Below are 25,502 nucleotides of genomic sequence, written 5' to 3' on the forward strand. Positions count from 1 at the left end.
GAGACTCGCTTAATTAATGCATTCTAGTCCGGCTCTCGCGCTTGATAAAGAAAAGAGAAGAAAAACCGATGTTCCCCCGAGAGGGAGGGAAGCCCGGGGTAGGAGAGAGAGTTTACCGAATTCATTACTATTCCGTTAATGCCATGCATATTTATAGTCTCAGACGTCTCTGCTGCGTCGTCGTCCGTCGTCGTCGTCGTCGTCGTCGTCAGAGGGACAGTACTCGGTGACGTACGCAGATGTTCATTTACTCGGATTATCAAGAGAAAGCGCATATAATGAATAGCGAGGGACTGTAATTTACGCGAAAAATCTCTGCGGCCGCGGGTGTTTCCTTTATCATTAGATATTATTTCTTTTTTTGCACGAATGAAGCATATTAATGCGTGTTATCGCGCGAACATTTCCACAATTCCCGCTGTACATACGTTAAACGTGAAATAATATCTGATACATCTCATACGATATTGTCACACTTAAACGATCGTTATAAATAATCCATACGTTTTCTCGTTTTCACGATGACAAGTTTATTTAAGAAATGGAATCGGTTGAAGATTGTAATTTCTTTAAAAATAAGTACGTATCGGATGACTTTTATAGAGTGCATTTGTATTATTTTAAGCGAGTGTTTCTACATTTACCTTCGGTTTCCATGCTGTGAGGTATTTAACTTTCTTTACAAGCCGTCAGCTATTTAAATTCTTCTCTCTCTTTCTCTCAATTCTATTTGGATAAAATAACTTCAAAATGTCACTTGTTTTATTTTAACGCGTACAATATTTTATAACTATATAAATTATATAAGTCTTTCAATAACATTATTCAAAGTTGCATTAAAATCATCAAAGAAACAGCCTGGAAAAGAAGGGGCAGTGCTATCGCGAGCATGATTCGCGCTATATTTCTAAAGTAATAAAATTGTCCCTCTCCGTGCGAGCGCGGAATATCGTATCGCCTTTACGACCCTTATACCGAGCGCTTAAATCAAACTTATCGAGACCCTTCGTGCGGGTAGGAGGGAGCCGGGTCAGTCAGGGAGAAGGGTTGTACGCCCTATCGCGTCCCTCGAACTGCCCGCCACGCCGCGCCGTATGCGGCGTATGCTCGATTACATGTAAAGTTTTGTCATTTGTGGTTGGACCGTATTACACGGGTTCACGGAGCTTATTTTACGCATGGGCAAATCTCCACATGAAAGCTAATGAAACTTACGCTTCGAACCCTCAGCCGAGGGAGGGTACCGCCCTCATCTACTCGAAAATATTTTAAGATTGAACAAAGTATTATGTTTGGTTAGTTGTATAAAACTTTTTCGCGCGTTACAGCGTATAGCGGAAGAAATTGCGATTCGCGTTCAATTTCGATGGAAAATTTGTTTCGCGCGCGCACAGACCTCATTTGGCAGTTACGCCCTTCAGTATTATGCAAATCTAGCAGCATGTAAATATTGATGTTTTCATTGTGCGTTTAATGGGTCCATTATTATTGTGCATTTAATAATTATAACCGGGCGACATCAATTCGCATTTCTGATTTTTAGTGCTGGAATAAGTGACATAATAGATAATCTAATATTGTCACTGTAAATTGCATCCGCGTTTTAGCGTTTTGATGGGAGTACATCATATTTAGGTGCGTTTAACTCAAATGCGATGTTTTTTTTTATTTAAATAAGAGTCCCTCATTAATGGCAAAAAGTGTGTACAGCGTAGTTATACGATTCAAATGAAGAGGCAGTTACATTATTTAATCGTCGCACGGATATGCAATCCGCTGCAGCAATGAGAAAATTTTTTCATTGAAATTGTCTGGCAATCGTGTGTAATTAACTCGTTCATTCGCATTGGTATTCGCATTTTGTTACAACTGATTATTGAATTTTTCCATTAACAGCTGCTCGTGTAATTGCTATTTAACGAGTCACCTCCCTCGCGACAGTGTATACCAAATTGATTATTAATTTGCGTAAAACAGTAGTTTTCTATAATTTATCGACGTGCCAAATACTCTTAAAAACAATCAAGGGAGAAAAACGTAGAGAAGGAAGAGAAGGAAGAGTCCTGGAAAAGAATGTGATATAGAGCTTTCATTCATGAATAATGCAATCATTAGAAAATAATATATATTTTTATTAGCCACATCATATTTTTACAGTTATTGTAGTTTCGTAATAGCAAAACGGGCTCTCGGTACCGTTTAGCTCTCAAATAGAGATGTCACCTTCGCGCGCGCGATTAGAAAGTATTCTGTCGAGTGTCTTTGAGATCGGCACGGAATCAACCGACGTGATTTCGGTACCGAGAATTTATTTGCGTGATCACCCTATGCGAATTTTAATCCTCGAACGAAATATTCTGAGTCGCACGAAGGACTACGCTATACGCCGGCCGATTCTTAACAGGAGAGTAGACAGATGGATTGAAGTGCGGAAGCTCTGTATTCAAGTACTGGCTGTGCGCGACGAGAGTCGCCGTGAAGGTACTCGTGCGAGGGAGGGAGAGAGAAATACGGGTAAGAGTGGAAAAGGAAGAGGAGAGAGATCGAGGGAGAGGAGGAATGGAAAAGCAGGGCGCAGCACTCGAAGTTGATGGCGTCAGCTGTTACGTACCGTTGTCGACTTTAGGTCGAAGCCCTACTACTTCTCTCTCTCTCTCTCTCTCTCTCTCTCTCTCTCTCTCTTCCGGTTTCGCGAAGAAGCCGGCCGAAGGCGACGAAAAGAATAATATAATATTAAATCTCACCCTCGACCCGAACGGATAATCCGCGGTTTACGCCACGGCGACTGTGCACCGTGAGCACATCAGAGCGCCTCTTTTCGCGGCCCATGCAAGGAGACGGTACGCGAAAAGTTATCAGGCTTTTCCCATTATACGTATCTTACGTCTGCGTTCACGCCCTGAAAGAAATCCTTCACTGCCCTCTCTTTCCCTCTTTCTTTTTTTCCCCTCTCTATCCATCTTCGCCTTAGATTTCAGTCTTCGCTGTCCTATACCAACGCGTGATTCTCCAGGAACTCAATTTGATGTTTTCTGTTATTCTGTTTGTACCGTTGCACCTCTTTCGGCTTCTCCCGTTCTGTTCCCTACCGGAGCCCGAGGGCAAACCCCGTTTCTTCCATCGCTCGCGTAAACATTTGGATTGGGATGGATGGATCGGATGGCGACAAGAAATTCCTTCTTCGGCCCTTTCAAATATTAATAATTACGAAGCTATTTTCTATACAAACAGAATAAAAGTGATGGAGTGTTAGTTGCGATAATGGAGTTAAGGTAACGGCAGCTTGTAAGGGCCAAAGCACATATGACAGTCGTAGTCGTGGGTGTAAGTAACGCACAAGTTTTGGTGTATCCTGATCTGTCAGGTCGGGGACTACGACTGTCGTATATCGCTACGCCACGTTATGTGCAAGCAAACCCTAAGCAAGACTCTCACGTGAAGGATGCAGCGAAACGAACATATAGCGTCTTTTTTAATTTTCGCTAAAATTTAAGCGCGAATAATCCTCCATTTATAATTATCCACGCAGAAAGCTCCGTGCTCATTACGGCGAAAACATATAAAGCGAACAATACAAATAACGCATCAAAATAAACAATTCTATTTGCGAACGGATTGAGGATGATTCGATTGCCGAGGGTCCATTGATCGCCCGGGAGCTCGGCCCGTTTAATCAGACGTCATCGTCATGTTTATTCGCATTTATTCATCACGGCTTTTATTTTCCACATAATTACCGTTTAACAGTTCTGATCTTTCCGGATCATCTCGTTCGTGATGGCGTATGCATTGAAAATCTCACGTTTCGATAACGCTTAATACGACACGCATGCAATACGTTTAATTGCAAAACTTTAGTTTGCAAACGCTCCATTTCTTGCGACATCACTTTTGTTATCATCGAATAACACCTTATCATTTGAAAATTAAGGAACTCTGCCGAATTTTTGCAATCTTTTTTCTGTCTTTTAATAATTACCAGTCTTTTGTCCGATCTTTATTTTATTCCATTTTTAGAGAAACAAATTTGAATCTTGTGTTGGAAATTGATTTGAAATTTAAGAAGGTAGTACGATTAATAGTGATTGAACTTACTGAGCGATTAATTTCAAGAATATCTTATTTCCTAGCATTAATTTTTGTCTCTCAATTAGCTTTTCTCAGTTCTGACATAATGCAACACTCCGAAAATATACGGCGCAGACATTCGCTGGCATTAATTTATCGGAGTTAAATGCGAGAAGTTTCTCTTCCCCGCACCGCGAATACGTATTCGCGACGGCAGTTTATCTCCCGCGGTCCCCCGCTGATTCTCCGCGAAAATTCTCGAACGCATAATTTCATAGAAATATCTCGCGTGTTTCATGGATCTGTCCCGGGGCTCACGCGGACTTTTTTCTACTCCGTAGCGCGGAAAATGGCTGCGGCTCGCGACGCACGGTCTGTCGGTGTCATGCACGATGAAGAATCCACCTGCGGTTCATTCTCTTTTTCCGTTGTTTTTTTTTGTTCCTTACTTGCCCCGTCCTCTTATTTCGAGCAGTCGTATAACTTTGGTCCTCGTGTACACGTTATTCTATTTTAACGCTACAATCACGGCTTGACTGGAATTTTAGCATTGCCGCATACGTTATTTCAACCGAACACGCGACGCTACGTCATCCGTCGTCGGTTTCTGCTCATGACAATATCTCCTATTATTCGTGTAAACGAAATTATTTTCCAACGCGTTGATATCTCCAAGATAATTATGTTGTACAAAATATTCCAAATTTTTATAGATAAATATTTTGAATTATATATATTGAAATCGATTTCGCATTATATTTGCAATATAAATTGCAAATATATCTAAGAGAAGAAAAAATCAAATTTTCTTTTATATAAAGTACAGTTTTTATCAAATGCCTCATTTATATTTTTTTTACGTGAGAAGATTTAAAAAATAATCTAAAAATTCTTAGTCTTAAAATTTTTACTTTATAACGTGATAAATTGTTATCGTTTCACAAGTAGTAAAATCTGAGGAGTAATCCATCGAGTAAGCCGACAAAATATAGAAAATCGAGTTTTCCCAGTTTTGCGTTATTCGATAGTTTTCCGTAACCGAAAGAATCGTATTTCGGCCGACCGCGACCGGTGTAACCGTTCGGTGGAACTGAAAGTCGCGCGCGGTTTTTTTTAATTGAAATACATATACGAGAAACGAACTTGTCGATAGAAAAATTTCGGCTCGACGCGAAACGCCGTTCCGCACGTTGTCCCTCGAACGGATTAACACAATAAACATCGATTTTCCGCCTTTGAAAATAAGCTCGGTGTAAAATTGGAAATAATGTTCACGCGTCGCATATCTCGCTAATCCAGCGTGAGAAACAAAAATCGATTTCGCGTGGATTGCACATCATCGGGCATGTAGACTCATTAAACCTTTGGTTACCATTGTCACGCGTACGGGTCTTCTAAACTTACACGGGCTACGAAAATCTATTAATGTCTATATAAGTTTAAAAGATCGCTTACGTCGGAAATTGAGGGATTAAGAGGTTCATGCTCTTGGTGACTGAAATAATTCTGCGCGCCGCACATAATTTCCCGATCATCGAATATAATCCTGAAGGTAATCAAACGTATCGTGTATCTCGCCTTAAACAGCGCTACTGGTTACTCTAAAAAATTGACGATGATCTTAAACTACCGTAAAACGCGACAGGAAGGTAATCGCTCGAGATTGCGAGTGCACTGTGTGAAACACGCATAAAAGGGCATTTCGCTCTATAAATGTCAACGTCACCCTTTTTTTCCTTCCCGTCCCCGCGGTGTACCGTGGCCGAAAGAATCATGTTTCAATTCGCGTTACATTCGCGTGCGACCGAAAATGCGACGGTGGTGTATTTAACTGGATTTCGCGCGGAAGCACTCGTGGGACGCGGCACAGTGCTGGAATGGTCGGCCGGTCGGTCGATCGATTTCGACAATTTCAGCGCCGACAGGTCGAGAGGGCCCTGACGCGGTTACTGAAAATCTAAAAAAATAAAAAAGGGGGGAAGAAAACAGAAAAAAAATGGGAGGACACGCGGCGATCGGAGGGGGAGGCGTGCGCGCGTGGAGAAATAGCGGCGTCAACGACTGACAAAAAAGGGGCGCGAGCGCGAGCTGTGTTTCAGAAGGAAAATATTGCGGCGCGATAAACGTCACCGATAAGCGCGTGGAGACGACCAATAAATTTTTTGACGGTTGACGGTGCCCGCGAGAGAGCGAACTTGTTTAGTGGCCGTTGGAATTCGAAATAAAATGCGCCTCGTCTCTCTCTCTGTCTCTCTCTTTTTATCTCTCTTTCTCTCTCCCCCCCTCTCTCTCTCTCTCTCTCTCTCTCTCTCTTTCTCTCTCTCTTTCCGTTTTTATTTTTTTTCTTCTCGTCGTTTTATTCGCCAACCTTTTGCAGAGGGAAGTCCACACACTGGAGTGCGTAACGGCGCGCAGGAATTTTCCGCACGTTGTTGGAAAGTTTTTGTTGCAGTCACAGGCGCGCAGGAAACCAATTTTTCCTCTTTTTGTCGTTTTTTTAATGAAATCAAACTATTTCTTTCACATTCCGTTTGACATTATTCTGCTTTTCTCGGTAGAAACAATTTGTCATTGTGGATATACGGAGTGTTTCAGAAGTCGATTTGTTCCTAACTGAAAATGTTAGGTTGTCAATATTTTCGAGCAACGAGCACTTAGAAAATCATTGCGTTTTCTAATTGAGTCATAGGAATTGAACGAATAATATATCTTTATCTGTCATTCAACCTCAAGTAGGTCGTGAAATTTCGTAGAAGATATATTTGCAGAATTTAATACATATATAGCTGATATTAATTGATGGTACATTTATGCAAGAAATAGCGTTCATTAAAGGGAAATGTGATAGTTAAAATATATACTATCGATAAACTTGAATGACCGTATTTTAGAACCTCGGAAAGCAAAATTTTGTTAAAATAAATATTTAATTTAAGAATTTACGTGAAATCTGACAAAATACATACATATACATATAATTATCACTGAAAGTTGAACTTTCTTTGGGAAACGCTCGCTTTCCGGTTTAGCGCTTTATAATGGATATTCTCGAGCTTTATATTTCATCTCGGAAAATTAAGAATTTAAGATTTTGAATTAAACGATTCGAGTAAGAATATACGAAGGGAGAAAGAGGGAGAGAGAGAGAGAGAGAAAGAAAGAAGCGGCCATTGCTGGTAGATTATCTCGTGCAGAAGCTCGAAACGTAAAAGGGTTGGCAAGATAAAAAAAAAAGCATCCGCCTCGTTCCGTACATCATCGGATAGTGGCTAGTATAAATGGGTGTCGCCGATAGCCCTCGGCCACCGTTGGGAAAACCGATAGCGCAACGATCATCGAGTAAAAGCGTGATTGATAAAAAAGGAAACGCGAAGCGGCCATTGCCGCTCTCCTCTCTCTCGCGGGAATCGTATCTGATGTCGGTAGTATAGCATCGAAATAAAATGATTATCACATGCAACGATAACTCCCGTCGTTAAATTGGCGCGGGCAATAAAACATCGAACGCATCGATTGTCGTTCAAACACGATAATTTACCCAGAAAGGTATTTTCCTTTGACGATGAGCCGTGGGGAACGCAATTCTTTTGAACGCGTAACACGACACACTTTCAGGCTAATCGACCGGTATAAAAAATTCATATAGTATCTTTTACGATGATTCAATAATTTTGTATGGATTTTATTTTAAACACGAATCTTATTAATAGCTCTCTCTCCACGTTACCTATTAAATGACTTAAGAAGAAATATGAATCCGACAATCCGTCAGAGAAGAAAGAGAAATAATTTAATCACAAGAGGTAACGCTCGAGGTAACGTCACTATTTCGACATAGATTCGACGATAGATGATGACTCGCCGGGATTATGTTCGGAGACTGGGTATTAATCCAACCGGTGCACACGACGCATTCTCTGGATGTCAATAAAGAAATAAAGAGATAGAATCGACTTTGCTTGCCTCATACTGAGATATCGACTTTGTCCGCAATATCCGGCGCAGATATTTTGCAACGGTCCGATTATGTTTCACTCGATTCTTTATCCGAAAGCGATTTCCGAAGATCCCCAAAGGCAGAAATGAAGCCAGTCTTTTTTAGAATGATATATCCATACAAATTATAGAAACTGAATTATGTTTTGTTCTTTTGTTAACGGTATCCGTCAATAGTTGGTTAGTTTATAACTAGAAGGAATCTTCTAAGAATAGTAAGTTCTAACAATTATAAGTTATCTAACGTACCAAACGCCTACGTACGATGTGCATGTTGCATATATAGGTACGATTTATTTTTAAATCATTCCTATATGATTTCTGACAATCTTAAAATAATCCGATGTTCTTTGAATCTTCAATAAATAATTCAATTATTACAACTATGCATGATTATGCTGTTTATATCCATCCCTTTCACTAAAATAATCGAAACGATCAGTTTAAATGTACTGTAGGTGAACTTTTAATATCACTTAACATCGCTATTTTGACCGAGAGAAATTCAAAGTTATTTCTAATTTCTCACGACATTAATATCATCGATATAAATATCTCTTCGTACGTGTATAACTATATATAGGCTGATTATGTATGTACTGCATGCACGCCCGAGTGCATGACGAATACCGCACGTTGGTGAACGTGCGAATTCCCCAATTTTCATTTAAGCTTCTAATGCGGTATATTATGCACCAATCGGTCATCGTCATCGGCGCGCATATGCACATCGCTCTCACGTTTAGGAGCGCGTTTTGTACGCCGATCTGCCAACGGAACGCTTGCCAGTCGGTCCGACAGCCACCGCCGCATCTATTAGTCAATGGCGAATGAATATTTGATAGCGAGAGTTATGGTCCGATCAAATTCCAGCTCCGTGTACACCCGCTGCTTACGGATATTTTATGTACATGACCGGTTGATATATATAGGATGTATCTCTTATTTACGGCCAGATGCGGATCGACGTTCGCGAACGATATTTCCACACTTCGTGAAAGTTCCCCACTTGTCTGAGTTTATTCACGCTGTATTATATCAGACATCCGGAAATAAACGATGTATTCTTTACAAGTATTTATACGAAATATTCTACAATCTTTGATTTTAATTTCAGCAACAGGTTCCTCAGAAATAAGCTAAAAAATCGCTCGAAATTAGCTCATATAAAATATAAAAAATGCAGTCAATATATATTTTTGTATTTTGGATAATTTCGAGAGAAATTAATTGTTGTAATTTGTATATTAATACGTATATATTGTAAGTGTATATACTTTGTATGTCCTACAAACGCTAAGCTTTTACTGATAGAAATTTATAAGCTATCATCAATGATCGTATATGATTAGTATTCATGCCATGGTATAGAAATCGTATATGAATAATATTTAATAAGACGGTTCAAATATGAAACAGTTTGCAAAGAGATAAATTACAACATCTCTTTTTTGAATAAAAACGTTTATTAAATATTCTTAATAGAAAATTATTCAATGGTCTTCAAAGACATTTGCGCGGCTTTCGCTATGCGCAAATTAATACGCAACGAAGATGCATTAACAGAAATACATATTCCACATCGGACTACGATCGATTCGGGTCACGCGCGCGCATAATATTTAAATGATTTTCACGGAGTACAAAAAGAGTAATAATTTCTGTCAACGATACAATCGCTATGTTATCGCCGGCGACGAGATACGATAAGAGTTAAACGCGTACAAAGCGTAAAGTCGCTACGGCTGACCACAACGTCGGCCATTACTACTTGAATTGATACGCCGCCGCGCCGTGTGGCCATTCTTCCTTACACATACCGGCCCTTTTGTTTCCGCGTTCATCCATTACCTGAGACACTCCGCGAGGAGACGAGGAAAACAGGAGCACGTGTATACGGCGTATATGTGTTAATGAATGTATACCGTTCGCGCGCGCCCGATGCACACGTGTCGCTTTGAACTTGCACATGCATCGAATTTGCACGTACGGAACGCGTCTAGAATATCACCGAAATATTTGGCGAAGATATGAAATGCATCTTTAGAATAACTTTTCAAATGTTGAGGTATTGCATCATTTTACAAGTCACAAATCGAGATATCACTCGGAATGAAAACGGATACAATAAAGAGTAAGTGAAACAAATGACTCCTTTGAAATTGAATGTCTTTTAAAACTCTAATAAAACAGCCACACTTTCAATCGCCCTTTCTCTGCTTTTTCTATAATTCTATAAAACGCATTTCGATATTATTCTGTGAACACTCCGTGTACGTGCCGCCGTATCCGCGGCACGCTTTGGCCTTAGCTATTTAGTCATCGCGCGTGACCCGCCTGGCGAACCAGCTTCTAGTCCGGCACTCAAAGGGAAAGCCGAACGAAGCGAGCGAGATAAGAAAGCGGATTGCGAGGAGGACGGGAGGAAAAAATCCGGAGGAATATACGACGACGGGGCGAAACGAAGTGAATGTAACCGGACAGTCGCGGACTTTATCGGCCGCCTCTCTTCTCTTTCTCTCTATCTTCCCGAGTTTGTACATACACCGTCGCTTTACCGTCGCCATTCTTGACGCAAGTTGACGCTGTCGGTCCTCTCTCATCGCTTCTCTCTCATCGCCTTCCCTTTCCTTCTTTTCCCGCGGCCCTGAGACGACGCCTGATTGAACGGCTTTGTCGCGACACAGAGGCACGTCGTCCCGTTGCGGTAAATACATTTCCCGGCAAGTTCGAGCAGATTTTCGACAAAACGGTTGCGTCAGATAATACGGCATTTGACGTACACATAACGCGCCTCGCTCGATCGCTATCGACAGCTACGTCTACTGGATATTCCAGAGAGCTGCCGAATTTCGCGAAAAATTAACTAAACAGTAAAATTTTGCAACGGCGATCTTCGGAGAAAAAGAAAGGACAGGTTGATCATTATAATCGTGGATACATGATTGTATCTTACCACTCTTGTTCTTTTACCTCTCACAATTTTATTGGCCATTCCGCAAATCCTTTATGCAATATACAATAACAATGCAGCAGCGAGTTTATACGGCTCCGTTGCGACAAGTCACCTTGTTCTCGCCGCCTGTCGTACGACACGCGAAATCGGCAGGCGACGACAAATTTTCGTCGAGGTCGTCGAGGTATTACGTGCGGCATGAACGGTATAATATTGAGGCTTAGCGTGTTCTCCAATGGATTCGGCGTACAAACTGGCGGTGCGACATTTACGCGGCATTTAACACCCTGTGTTTCTAAACCAATGTCAGTAAGGCAAGTCTAAGTGGGTCGTGTAAGCGTAGTTACAATTGCGCGGCCGGACACGGAGAGGTTTAACCCATTGCACCGCCTCGGAATAACTATCGAGCGTCTTGGCGAAACTGAGTTAAGTATTTCCACGTAACGCTCGTTAACGCGCGTTGCCGTTAATCGCGCGGTCATCTAGCCACCAACGTCCAGTTAATCGAAACGATAATTTGTAATTATCACGTTATTCCCGTGAACGTTGAATTTATAATTATTGATGTGTTACGAAATGTCAATAATTAATTTATACTTACCGTATTATTACTGTGTACTGTTTGATTTATAATTATCGCGATTTATAATTATTGCGCTGTGTTTCGCAAATGTTCCGTTTTAAATTATTATGTAATTATTATCGCTTACAGATTATTTAAGTGTTCAGTTATACCGATATTGTTCGCCAAATGATGGAATATTTAATCGATCATTGCGCGCAATAAACAATCTCGCGCACCTTTCCTCGCTCCCTACTTTTCTAACTCGAGTCGCACCGGAGGATGATTTAGCTTTGAAACATCGAAGCGACTTGACGAGATTCAATCGATATCAGGCGCATGCAGAGAATGGCAAAATCTTGCGTAATAATACCAAATCCCGTAAAAGCGGAAACTTCGGGAGATATAGTACATCGCACATACATATCGAGCTTTTTTTTCTCCCCCGCGCTAGAAATTCAGTTTCATCGAGTCGTAAGCTCTCGCGAAATGAGCGATTCGCTGATATTGCCGCAAAATCGCGACAATATCGTGTGCGATGGAGCGAGTCGTCGTCACACGTAACTCGGGTTTACGGATGGCGCTTTTAGCTTGTCTTTCCATTTTTCTGGTCGCGAGCTCGGATTTGCGAGGGGAGAACGGAATGCCTGGTGGCCGCCGTGAAGGCGGAGAGGGAACGAGACAAAGAGCCGTCGTTCGACGTGAAAGAGAAAAAGAGGGCTTGTTGTAACAGCAGGCACTGACTTTATCGGGCTTTTGAGTTTATATATTTTTCTTTTACAAGGGGTTGCCGCCCCCGCATTTTCACGCTCTCGAACCCGTACCCAACCTTCCCTTTTCTCACTCTCGACGACTTTCTCTCTCTCTCTCTTCCCTTCCCCCTGCAGCCTGCTGCACCACCGCCGACACTTGCATTCACCGGCAGCCGCCCCATTTCGTGCACTGCGCATTCATTTCAAGCCCCACCCCCGCCGGGCCCTCCTCTCTATCGCGCACCCCTATTTCGCACTTAGAAACCTCTCTCGACCACTCTCTCCATCGGTTATTTATTTGCGATAGTACGTACTCTTTTTACACCGCTAGCCGCTATCGTGTCGGGACTCTTTGTTCCCTGGAGCCACCCCGGTGCGCGATTCCTTCCTCCCTCTCGACGGGAGGTTGAAAAGTGGCGAAGGTGTACGAAACGTTGCCCAATAGCCGTTACCAAGGTGTATCGTGAAGATGGAAAAATAATGATTTCCGTGGTACCCCGTGTTATCGAGGAACACGGTCATCATCAAGGCTTTATTTGATGTGTTTCTCCCTTTTTTCTGTTTTTTTTTCTTTTGTCTTGAACGTCGTATGATAATGCAGCTTCCCGTTCCCATCCTTGATGGTGGCTTTATCGAACCCGCTCATGAGTTTCGCTCAATTAACTTCCCCTCGATGCAGCGACAGAAGTGTAACGACGCGTGTCCAACCATTTCCAAGCCAGTTTGTGCCTCGATTCTTGCACTTTATTTTTTTCTATCTCAAGCTCCTTCCCTCATTTGTCCGGATATATTTATCTCGAAACGTGAAAAAAAAACCGAAATGTATCTTTATTAGAATTCGATGGAAAGAAATCGACAGACTCCAATACTGCAATAAAGTCGAGGATACAAATGTAACGACGTAACTTAAATGCATATCATTAAACCGTAACGGCCGTACTTATCTCACGTACCCGAACCAATGTAGGTCTTAAAGGGCCGATTAGCGGGTCCAACTAATTGGGAAAACCACCCCTCCGTTTTCGCAGGGGGAACAGAAACGGCTGGACAGCGCGCGCGCACACAAGCGCAGGCTCGCTCTCTCGAGCCGGTAACAACAGGAAGATTAATCGCTTTAATTTCCGAGACATGATTAATCATAATTAACAGCTTGCGTTGGTAGCAGCCCCGCGGTAGGGTGAGAGAGACGCCGAAAGAGGGAGGTTGAGAAGCACGAGCGAGGTGAAGCGATATTGCGGAGAAACTGTGACAGATAATATCGAAATACGTGAGATTAAAGATAAGGCCCGAATTTGAATAAGGTAACGTAGGTACTAGAGAGAGCAAGCGAGGGAGAAGCTCTTAGCTTTCTTCGCAATATGTTAGCTGACATTTATCACGAATTTCTATAATTTCATGCATCTATACGGAAATTTCGACGATTTTGAGATGAATGAGATTAATTTAAAATTAATTTTTCCTCAAAAAAGTTTGTTCAATATTGTTTATCGCAATTTTCTAATCTTGAACGTTAGACGCACGCATACACAAGTATACAGCACACAGAACATACGCGTACACATATATAGCGGTAATTAAATCGTAGATTAAAATTTTGCTAAGACAAAATCCACCAAAGATTATAGAGGAGTGTCTCATCATCTATAAACCGTTTGCTCATTGTCTGCTCCTCTTGGACTATATAATGACGCGCTGCGAATCGCAATTGTTGGAGGAAGTAGAGCATACGTTTTACGCGTTGCGGAGGTCTCGCGTTGCCGCGCGAAATCTTTAAGGTATTCTCATACAATAGAACATCGTGTAAAAGTTACGCGAAGCCCCGGCGGCTCTACGCCCGCGAATCCTCAAACGCAGTGGCAGACTTACGTTTAAATATTCAGGTCTAAAGATGTAAAATTATGCCGCGGAGAACGTGAACTGTACCCAAAGCGGAGTAAGACTTAAGACATTGACTGAAACGGGAAGCAACTTTGAAAATTTCGTATTCCCAGGGAGTCTTAGTGTATATCCGCCTTTTAGGGAGAAGTACAAGACAAACTTGAGGCAGAGGCTGCCTTGTCTGTTTGCTTCAATAATGTCGTATTAACATATGAAAATAAAAGTAAGGTATGGCGTACAGGATAATGTCAGAGAAATGTATGAAACTTTGTACCAAGAGATTCCTTAATCAACGTAGATTTTATAATTTGTTGGGGCGAGAGTTTGATCAAATGTCAATTTTGTTTCAATCCTTTATTAAATTTCTTAATAATTTAATCGGATTGCACAAATTATTTCGCTAAAATCAGATTCTCATAAAATTAAATAAAGAATATTATATACTTTTTGACAATTCTTTTCTGTTTCTACAAATTTAATTTCCAATCGTGTATAATTAAAATATTATTGATACATCGAAATTCTTGTAACGTCAACGAATTGTACTGGATTGTTATAATAATACAGATAAAATTTGAGAAAACAATCTTGTTATCAGAGAATGACGTTTCGAGGGAGCGCGATAAGTGGCTATTAACTGTCGGAATTGTTTATAGTAATTGCCGAGAAAAAAACACAAGTAAGAGAACGCGAGAGGAGAAAGGAAGGAGGGAGCGATATAATCCGACGAAAGGAGGTCAAGAGCCGGTTGGTTAGAATGAATAATATCCCGACACATGCGGCGAACAGTTTCAACCCCGCGGCGCTTCATTTAGCACGCTCCGCGCCCCCTTCTCGCATCTCCCTTTTCCGCCCGACCACCCCGCGCGCGAGAAGGCAGTGTTTTTCGCAAATTAAGAGATTCGCAATAATGGCCTTAATGGTAGCCGTAAGACTAGCAGCTGAAAATTACGTTGCCACTTAAACGCGATTATTTATTGCATAATTTACTATTACTGCCGACAGGACGGCCCCGTGTACTTCGGTGTACCGACTCGTTATAGCATTATGGCTCGTTGTGTGCCCATAATTAATTTTTTCCTACCTTCGTTCTTTTCTTCCCTCCTTCCCCCTTCCCACCCTCTCCCGTTCGTCTCTCGATTCGCCATGCGGCTGGCGTTTAAAACTGCGAGAGATGCATGGGAAATTTTACGGAACCGATTAACCTTAAGTAATCGCGTAGAAAAAAAGGTATACGCGGATACGTGTTAGCAATAACGTTTATCCCCCTCGATATTAAAATCCACGAATCTTGAAGTTATTCGGAATATTTCGGCGGCACGCGGAAATACTTTTGTCTCGGCCGGATCATGCGGTGATTTGTGTGCGGAAGCACAAGCGGAGATTACAATTTAAAAAAGGTTTTGAGAGACGAGAAAAATCGGCAGTTAGGTAATAAAAGCTTCGAAATCTCAACGCCGGACTAAGATGACGAGGATCAGGGACGTTATATGAAGTCTTAAGCTTCGCCGGCGAGAGAGTCTTTGGGGTGACTGCTGATACTGCTGCTGCTACTGCTGCCCGATCGGAAAGTATTTCTCATTTAGCCTTTCAGGCTGCTCTCAGGATTACCCCTCGACCGATCCCACTTTCCACCGCCTACCGCCAACCCCCTCTCCCACGCTTGCACACGTCTACCGAAGACATCAATAACGCCAGCTCCAAAGTTTTGCCCCGCTTCAAAGTGTTTCTCCTACCTTCTTCTCACCTCCCATCCTCTTTTTCTTGCATTTTTTATAGCTCACGTCCGATGGTCCGGGAAGCAATGAACTTTGCTCAAAAAATGACAAACGAGCGCGCGAAAGAAGTGGCGGAAAGCCGCGGGGAACGAAAGCGACAGCGCAGCTACGAGGCGGAAATCTGTCGGGTTTGTTTCTATCGGGATTGTTTCTACCATAACATGAAATTTCCTGGATAATCTTAGCTACGTTCTCGAACGAATTAATATCGATCACTTACGAATTTTCATTTATCTTATTTTTTGGGAATTTATTCAAGGTTTCACGCGATTAAAAATTCTCCTTTATAAAGGTAAAATTTGATCTCGCGTGCTATTTTGTGGTCTTTACAGAACGGACTGCTATCGTTCGCATTTACAACCACGCGAAAGTAGGTCGCGAAAGGGAGAAGGATAAGAAATACCGGCAAAACCGAAATCCGAGCTAACAAGGGGCAGTCGGATGAGAGGCCGGGCGTTCGAAAAGAGAAACGAAGAATCGAGAAGAGCGGTTCAAAGCGTGCATCAAGTAGATCAAACATTTTCTGTTGCCTGCCCCCCTCGGGAAACCATGGAGAACTGTGGAAAGTCCGAAGGAAAAAAATCTCTTAACCAAATGACGCGAAAGAAAGATCCGTAGCGGCGAAAGGGAAAGAAGGAGCAAAGGGGGTAGTGGACGGGAAGAAAAGCTCTCTGAAATTTTAAGCCCCTCCGAAAAGGGCGGCCGATAAGAAGTTGGGACGAACATGCTCGCGGCGGCAGGAGCGGGGGCAAATAAAAAGTTCTGCAAATTTGAGTGGTGGTTTTAACGCCGATATACGAACCACCGTGGCTGACCGCCGATAAAACCGCTCCCCCGATCCTCCTGCCCCGCAGGCCGATGCCGAAGGCGATCCCGGTTGCGATCGATTGTAATTAAATGGAAACGCTTTTACGTCCACGATGGGCTCGTTACGCTTATCGCTCCATTTTCCTCTCATTTTTTTGTCGCGAAATAATATTTTAATTATTACAGCCTCATTCAAGCGCGGATTTAGCGGCGATAAAAGCTTCTTGCTGAAACAACGATTTCTTAACGCGAAAGATAAAACTCTCGCCTTAAATATATAGTGCAAATCTGTGCAAAACTTTTTTTCTGTTATTTTGAAGTCATTGCAATTTTCGCAAGCGTCATGTGTCACAAAAATATCGCGCTTTTTAAACGCTTTTTATTTTTCAACGACTAAACTGTAGCTAACGTTAAGCAAAGCTGGGTAGAATCCAACTTTAATCGCGAGAGAATGCTTCACCGAGATAATTCCAATAAAAAATAATGTTATATATAAACGTATAAATAATTGACATGCAAAGTGAATCGATAGTCGCGCGCAAGATAAAATAAAGAATGTTAATAATGACAAACAAAGAGAAGTAAAGAGTATAAAAATTACAAAAGTTTGTTTTGAAAACCGATAAGTTTTTCACAAGGCTCGCAAGAAAAATTTACTCTGCAATCTCGATTTACTCTTTTAGTATAGAAATCAATCGTTTTCTGCATGGTTGTGCGATTCCTGGCTCATCGTGTACATCATTTGATCGAGAAAAATGCATTAACATATATACATTTTATATTTGTACACAAAATCAAACAGTTTTATTCGATAAAATTGCATTTACCGAGCATAGCGGCATGACTGCATATTATAGCGTCGCGCAACATGGCACGTTTTACATTATTTTTCTGTAACGTGACATCGTTTTCTCCTAACTATCGTGTGCACGGTCATTACATTAATGTTATGTAATTACTAACGGTGTATGCACCACGTGATATCTGGAAATGTAACCGTATATATTCTTATCGAGAAAAGCATCTCGGTATACTTTGCGCAATACAACACGGACATGCATATTGATACATTTTCTGTTTAAACATATCATTTCATCAATTTAATGATAGAAATTCTACATGGGGTCTGCGTATGTCCAGGATTAAATTAATTTAATTAACTTGAAATTAATTTGAAGTTCTGTATTTCTTATTGAGGATCAAACACACTCGCGTCGCTCAGACGCCAAGATCAAACGATTTTATTTTTCTATGAAAATTACATAATTCCGCAACATAATTTTTCGGCTGCCACCTTTCACCGACATTACATATATGTTGGTATTGGCAACGGTTGCCCAAGATCCGGCGGATCCATGTTTCCGGCAAGTAGTAATACCGCAAATGCGGTCAGCCGCCAGTCCAGATTCTGATGGAAATCGTCGGCCGCAAATCCCGATTTCCACGAGAATCGCGAAACACGTCCGACATTCTCGATGAGAAATCGTAGAATTTACGCGTCCGCCACCGCCGCCGCCGCCGCGCCATCGCTTACATTAAATTAAAAGCTTAATTAACTGCGCACTGCAAGTGGCAATCAATAGCCGACGGAATTCCGTAATAAGCCGCTGCCTTATTAATTCGCGCACAAGAACGGAAATAATGTCAGCAGTTAACGAGAGAGACGCGTCTGATAGGCGCAGGGGAAAAAATAGAATTTTCCAGGCAGCGAATATGATCTAGATGACTAGAGAAAAAAAATCAAACGCACAAAAATAACGTGGTGCCACCGTATCCTTCTTTTATCTAAATTTTTAGACAAATTTTCTCACGTATAGGTCTTCAAGAATTGCTGTGTCGCTTCTATAAGTGGATATTTACGTAATTCAATGCTAAACGATCGTGATGTCGAGTTATCGAACGCAATGATAAAAAACTAGCGGCAATGGCTGCACGTGTTGCAACGATACTTATATATAGATCGTCACGTACGATTTCAATCAAAATAACCGCGCTGTCAGCGCTGTCACCGTCGTCCGCGTGTGCGAGCAAATATCCATTGCAAAAGTTGACCTCGCGCGACAAGCCGATGCGTGACCTACTGACGTCAACCGTCGACATCGCTGTTGTTTTCAGAGATGCCGAGGCGTGTGACTAGTTTTACGTCATAACTTCTCGGTATCTCGGACGATATTCAGAACAAATTTACTCATATCTGCGCATTTTTTTCCGCTCAGAGTTTATCAAGACCCCCTAAAATAGAGATGGACATTGGTTGCCGCAAAATAGAACGCTCTGTCGTAATTTAATATCACGAATCTATCTTAATAACATATTTTTAGTCAAATTATAAGAATATATAAGTAAATTGTAAGTCAGGTATTTAAAAAAAACAGACGCTTGTGTAAACACAAATTGAGAGAATCAAGAGGTCAATTTCGACCAGAAATAAAGGTTGTTATAAGTTATGAAAATATTTTATTATTCAAAGATCAATAAAGCATTGTGGACGACGTTTCGATCTTACTTGGTCTTCTTCAGCACAATGAATAAATTACATAAATACGCAAATTTTAAGTCCATAGTATAAAACGAAAAGAACTATAATATAAATATAAAGTGACGAAAATTGAAATATAATAAATCGTTGACATTAATTATGTAGTCGATTTGTATAAAGTTAATCTAGCGAAATGCACGCGGCAGAGAGAGATAGATATTCAGATTAAATATTCTTCCATTTAAAAACAGACGCGAGATGCTCTACTTATTGTTAGATAAAAGCAGGGCAAAAGTGCGAAATTTAGGCGCATTCGCGCAAGCCTCACCTGCTGTGTCAATAGCGATCACGATGTATGTACCGATTATGGCAACCGTTTTATCGCCGAGAGCGCGCAGATTCTTCGGACGATAAATTATGTATGAGCAAGGGCTGTCGCGAAGCTTATACCGGGTGAAGGGTAAAGGACAAAGGGCGAGGGGTAGTACATACGAGACAGGAATACATATTTATTCATTCAACGGGCGCATATTTTTTTGCATAATGCAGTCTGCGGTGCTCCGATCGCGTCGACGCGACGTCGCCTGAAATATCGGGAGTATAATTCCACTCGCGAAGGAAAAGAAAGAAAAAAGAAGAGGGGAGGAAGAAGAAAGAGGGCGAAAGCGCGACGCTTCTTACCGTGTAACGCGGAAAAGCGGGGTGACAATCTTGACAGTTCGAAACACGAAAATCGCGGAGAACACCGCGCACGGGATTTACGGGAAACGACGCTACTAAAGAGACGCATAATTATCATAGTTACGCGTAGTTATGGCGGGCGCCGAATTGTTAAAATGTTGAGCAGCGAGGAATTCTGGACGGGCTCAAAACCAGCTCGTGAATTCAGGAAATTCAAGCTACACGGACGCACGCGAAAAGAACTCGACGAAATTAATCACCACCAACTAAAATAGCTCAACTGCGTGACATAGTTGCATCTCTCTCTCCCTCTCTCTCTCTCTCTCTCTCTCTCTCTCTCTCTCTCTCTCTCTCTCTCTCTCTCTCTCTCTCTCTCTCTCTCTCTCTCTCTCTCTCTCTCTCTCTCTCTCTCTCTCTCTCTCTCTCTCTCTCTCTCTCTCTCTCTCTCTCTCTCTCTCTCTCTCTCTCTCTCTCTCTCTCTCTCCCTCTCTCTCTCTCTCTCTCTCTCCTCCTCAGCAGAATATAAAACTATTTTACGAGGATGTTTTATATAATTTACATTATATCTCCGTAATATATATTAACATACGCGTTAATATTCTATTCTACGTTAACATTCTTTTAAGAACTTGCGTTTGAATTAATTCCGACATTCTGAACTCAGTTTATTATATTTTGTAACAATAAAACGGCATTTTATTTAAAAAAAGACAAGTTTATATCTGAATAGATTATTACTTAATATGTGTGGGTCTAAAGTATTTTTATTTTCTTATGAAATATATCACATATGTTTGTTCGTGTCACCGAGGATACCAGAAATGTTTCTCGCTTCGCAACGTCAAGTATTTCGGCCGGGCGTGCTGCAATCGATTTGAAATTTTGACAAGCAAGATTTAGCAACAAACGCGCGTTCGCACATACCAGCACTTTGATCGCAACTGAGACCAACTATTTGATGAATGGTCGCACGTCGAGGCAGCTCAAGCCCGGCTTATAATATCGCGGAAAGTATGCGCTCTATGCGCCAAACCTTGCGGCCAACTAAATATTTGGCCGCACTGCCGGTGGATCTGCTAAAATTGTCCGGTATCCCACCGCTCATCCTCAAAATAGTTAACAATAATCGATAGACCCGCTATTTTGAAACAATTAGTGGTGACAATGCATTGCTGCGAAATTACAAAACTGATTTACTGCCGTTGTTAATAACAATAGAGTACCTACGCTTAAACAAAAAATATTCAATTATTTTTAATAAATAATAAATAAATATACCTACATATAGTTTGAATAAATGTAGTAAATTATTTTATTAAATAATAGAATTATAAATTATTTTATTATTTTAGGTGCTACATTTGTCTCATTTTTTTTTTTTTTTTTTTTTTTTTTTTTAAACGGAGAAATGAATAATTTCTTTGCTTTCCTTATCCTAGATTTTGGACGAGTCTCTTTGGGCACGTCAAGTTTCGCGAGCGTATGTTCGGCCACCAGGTCCGGTGTTTAATATTTACTATGCGGGCCACGTTACAGTAGTTACGACACGATGGATCGAAGTAATAATACGGCCGGCACGCCGGTACGCTCAGTCATATTTCATACTCTTAATACAGTTTCAACGTAATATTACTTCGTCCCCGGGACACGGGCGTCTCTTTTCCGGGTCCCGAAAGTCGCCAATAATTTTACGTAATCGCTTCAACTTCCGGCGCATCTCGTTTCCGCGGAAACGCGTCTTCTTGATACGCGATCTGTATAGGTTTGGCATTAGCGCAACGACGATCAGCGATATTGCTATCGAATTACTGGAAAAAACAGGCGTAGATTGTTTTCACATTAAACGATTAATGAATGACTTCTAATCTCAGAACACGAGATACTGTATGCTGATCGTGTATTTATGGAACTTTGACGTTAATATATGAGAAATCGAAGTGTGTTGTAACACTGATAATTCCAAAAATCTTGAAAGAACATTTTTAAAGAGCGTTAAATAAAAATCAAAGCGATTTAATTAATTATTATTCCAAATATTGTAAATATCTCTAATATAATACGATCACCGAAAATTAGTTTTTATTGCATGCCATTATTGAATTTGTCATAAATTATCTCATAAACTTATAATAAAATATATTATTTTGTTTAAAAAAAAACTGTCGTCAAAAACATTTAAAAAATTAATTTAAAACTTTTTTTTATTGATATATTTTTAAATAAAATAATTTTACTCGAAAAATGTGTTTATATCCCTATTATTTAAAAAAATAACTGAATGTGTACATTTTTAAATTAAACACATTGACAAAATTACAAATTAATTTTGTGCACAATTATAATATATGTGTAGAACGGCAACATATGCGTCCACAGCGAATATGCATCTTCAATAAGGATCGATTCAAAGAGAGAGAGAGATAAAACGGATTAAAGTAAATAAATAATTTATTGTTTTATTATCTACATTCAATTAATATTTTCAATCCGCCAGTACTTTATACACCGGTATATCTGGCCACCTGCTAATGCACGCGAGGATCAATGGAATCGTGGGGCCATCTTCATTATCATTCGAAATCACTTCGACAAAAATGTACTTCTCTGCCGGTAGAGAATCGACTCATCAACTATAGAAACAACGCAGCACAATGCGTATATTACGAGCTTATTTATAAGACGTTCGCATAATAACAATAAATAACGAATTTAATATTGCATTAGAAACTATAATTGTTCGGATATTTATATTGACAGTCGAAAAATTCAAATCTCGTGTGTCCGACAGTCAGTAAAGTCTATACACTCTGCACTCTTCAATTATCTCCGAGCCCAACGGGGACGGAAAGCCCACTTGAGAGTCACGAAAATATTTACTCTAATTTACTCGGGACCGTGTCTGTCTTTAAAAAATTTTAAATACCTCGTCTTCGTCGGTGCCGTAACCCCGATCGCGAATATGGACCACGTGGACCAGTCTGCGGAATCTGACCGGCTCCGTTCTTTCCGCGCGACTTCTCCGCACTCCGCGCCGGATAAGGCGGAGCCGGTCGGACCACTGCCCTAAATTTTCATCTAATCGCCTCTCCTTTCACTCGAGATCACGTTCGGCAGCCGATCGATTTCGTAACCTCCGCAGTGCTATCGACCCCCTGCGAACTTATCGCCAACGACAACGACGTCGGCTCACAGCTGTTTGTCCGAACGTCGTTATCGCGGACGCACGAACCCCCGCGCGTTATCGGGGATTGCCCAAGTGCCCCAAGTCCCCTGCAACGGAGGACCCCCCGTCGAGGATCGCCTCGCCGGGACCCGGAATTTGTTGACGGCATGCGGTAGCAATCCTTAGAATTTAGATCGGCGTGCGAGTCCCACGAGGCAACAGCGACCAACAATGTTCTCTTGGAGGAACGTCATCTCCGTCATCTCGCAGAAGTTCGCGAGGAAGCTGCATGTGTCGAAAATCAGGTGAGCGTGAGACCGTGTTCTTCTGTCAGACTTGTGTAAACAATTTTTTTTTTTTTTAATTTGAGAGAATACAATAAGAACGTCTTACAATTAGTATATGCAAAAGATACTTATTACGGCATGTAGAATCCTTAATTGTTGAACAACAAATATTAAACGTATATTTAACGCGTTGGCTGCCGTAATGTATTGTTTTTATAATGCATATCTTGAGAAAAAATTATCTATATAAATAATAAATAAAGATCGCCCCAATTGTTCTTGAAATGTTTTACGGGTCTAAAGGAAATTCACAGTGATGATGAAACCGAGCTATTGAGTTTTAGTTAAGAATCTGACGAACGTGTCAGAAAACAGCTCAGATGGTACAACAAAATGGCATTTGAATTTCATCCGCTCCCTTTTATTATATTTTGGATCTTGTCGGTTGCAGGCAAGAAGCTGTGATCATAGACGGGACGAAAATAGCGGAAGAAATTCAAGAGGAATTAAAGATGGTTGTAGATACTTGTACAAATGCGGGGAACAAGAGGCCAAAGCTGGTGGCGATATTAGTGGGAAACCATCCACCCAGCAAGGCGTACGTCGGCAGGAAAATGAAAGCAGCAAAGTTGATAGGTAATTCCATTTTTACCCTCAGCGAAACAGGTAGCTTCCACCGCAAAACTCGCGTGCTAATATTTTATCAATCGCCAGGAATCGAGAGTTACACCATTCATTTGGGAGAAAATATAACGCAAGCGGATCTTCTTAAGGAAATCGACAGCCTCAACAGAGATTCGTCCGTCGATGGCGTTCTGGTGCAATTACCGTTGCCGAAGGGCATGAATGAGAAAGAAGTGTGTCAAGCGATAATTCCTAAAAAAGACGTGGACGGCTTTCACTTGGACAACCTTGGTAATCTGACATTGGACAACAGCAGTGTCGTACCAGCCACAGCCTTAGCTGTCAAGGAATTAGTACTTAGAAGCAAAATCGAGACTTTTGGAAAGAACGCCGTAGTTGTGGGTAGATCGAAACACGTCGGGCTGCCTATCGCACTGTTACTTCATGCCGATGGCAAAGGTGATTGACTTATCAATTTACTGACAAAATTTAGCCACACCAAAATCATATCAGAGACAACATATTCTGACGCCATAGACCTTTCAAATTGTATCACTGCTGCAGCATTATTTAAATTCTTGCGACTGTTTTATTTCGTAATGTCGGGCTGCCTATCACTGGGCATTTAATTCATTTCTTTTATTCCTCTCTGCCAATTCATGGCTTCTTTGTCAATTCAACCTCTTTTTTTTAATAAGAAAACTCACAGATTAAAATCTTAATGCGCAAGTACTCACATGAATTTTATCAAACGTTTATATCGTTATCCTTGATTTTTCAAACTAATCGTACGTCCCATTTTCAGGCGAAACGGGCGCGCTGGACATGACAACGACGATCTGTCATCGTCGCACACCTCACACGGAGCTGGAAAAGTACACGAAGCTGGCGGATCTGGTCGTGGTAGCGGCCGGGGTTCCTGGCTTGATTACCAAGGAGATGATAAAACCAGGCGCTTGTGTAATCGACGTGGGTATCACCAGGGTGAAAACGGCCGACGGCAAGTATCGTCTTGTGGGAGACGTGGATTACGACGGCGTGAAGGAGGTCGCCGGTCATATCACGCCGGTTCCCGGCGGCGTAGGCCCCATGACGGTGGCAATGCTGATGAAGAATACAGTGACGGCTGCTATGAGGAACCAGGAAAGCACAAAGCAATCCGACCGTTTAGAAGACAAGGCGTTTGTATATTGACACACGGCAATAGCTTGTTTTAGGATCTCTCTAATTGATGATGTATTGTATTTTGTAATATATTAACAAAGTATTATTCTTGCGAAAATAATATTATATGTAAAGCTGTTTATTAATTAATTTAAGAAATGTTACCAGCTCATAATAATATATAGCATTTGTATTAAAAAGAAGAAATTTGTACAAATAAAATTTATTTTATATGCGCTTTATCGGGGTCTTTGTTACTTTTGTGTATTTTTGCACAAGTGCCTGCTAACTTTATCAATAACGAATG

General features: G+C 41.2%; 1 protein-coding gene and 2 long non-coding RNA genes across 4 annotated transcripts in view; 2 read left to right on the top strand and 1 right to left on the bottom strand.

Moving 5' to 3' along the window:
- The window catches only part of LOC143901155 (uncharacterized), a 67,478-nt gene extending 45,470 nt beyond the window's left edge, over positions 1–22,008 (top strand). Inside the window, exon 6 of one of the 2 annotated variants that reach the window (XR_013258005.1) lies at positions 21,397–22,008. This is a non-coding gene — a long non-coding RNA (uncharacterized LOC143901155). Of the gene's footprint in view, positions 1–15,991; positions 18,982–21,396 lie in introns of those variants that run through there. The other variant, XR_013258006.1, reaches the window with a different exon arrangement.
- Positions 20,308–21,408, bottom strand: LOC143901156 (uncharacterized). Its single transcript, XR_013258007.1, has 2 exons — positions 20,882–21,408; positions 20,308–20,820 (listed from the first exon to the last, which is right to left on the bottom strand). It is a non-coding gene; the product is annotated as an uncharacterized LOC143901156 (long non-coding RNA).
- Positions 22,009–22,785: 777 nt separating the features above from the next.
- On the top strand, positions 22,786–25,437 carry LOC143901151 (bifunctional methylenetetrahydrofolate dehydrogenase/cyclohydrolase, mitochondrial-like). Its single transcript, XM_077413186.1, has 4 exons — positions 22,786–23,425; positions 23,859–24,043; positions 24,122–24,490; positions 24,837–25,437. The coding sequence occupies exons 1-4, from the start codon at positions 23,352–23,354 to the stop codon at positions 25,223–25,225; spliced, it is 1,017 nt and encodes a 338-aa protein (XP_077269312.1). The 5' UTR covers positions 22,786–23,351; the 3' UTR covers positions 25,226–25,437.
- The last annotated feature ends 65 nt before the right edge of the window (positions 25,438–25,502 follow it).

Source organism: Temnothorax americanus, unplaced genomic scaffold (genome assembly GCF_048541705.1).
Source record: "Temnothorax americanus isolate GAGA-0224 unplaced genomic scaffold, ASM4854170v1 Scaffold32, whole genome shotgun sequence".
Taxonomy (NCBI): domain Eukaryota; kingdom Metazoa; phylum Arthropoda; class Insecta; order Hymenoptera; family Formicidae; genus Temnothorax; species Temnothorax americanus.

Coding starts and splice junctions, on each gene's coding strand:
- LOC143901151 (XM_077413186.1), top strand. CDS start 23,352: ATGTTCTCTTGGAGGAACGTCATCTCCGTCATCTCGCAGAAGTTCGCG. Junction 23,426..23,858: donor CTGCATGTGTCGAAAATCAG/GTGAGCGTGAGA, acceptor TGTCGGTTGCAG/GCAAGAAGCTGTGATCATAG. Junction 24,491..24,836: donor ACTTCATGCCGATGGCAAAG/GTGATTGACTTA, acceptor TCCCATTTTCAG/GCGAAACGGGCGCGCTGGAC.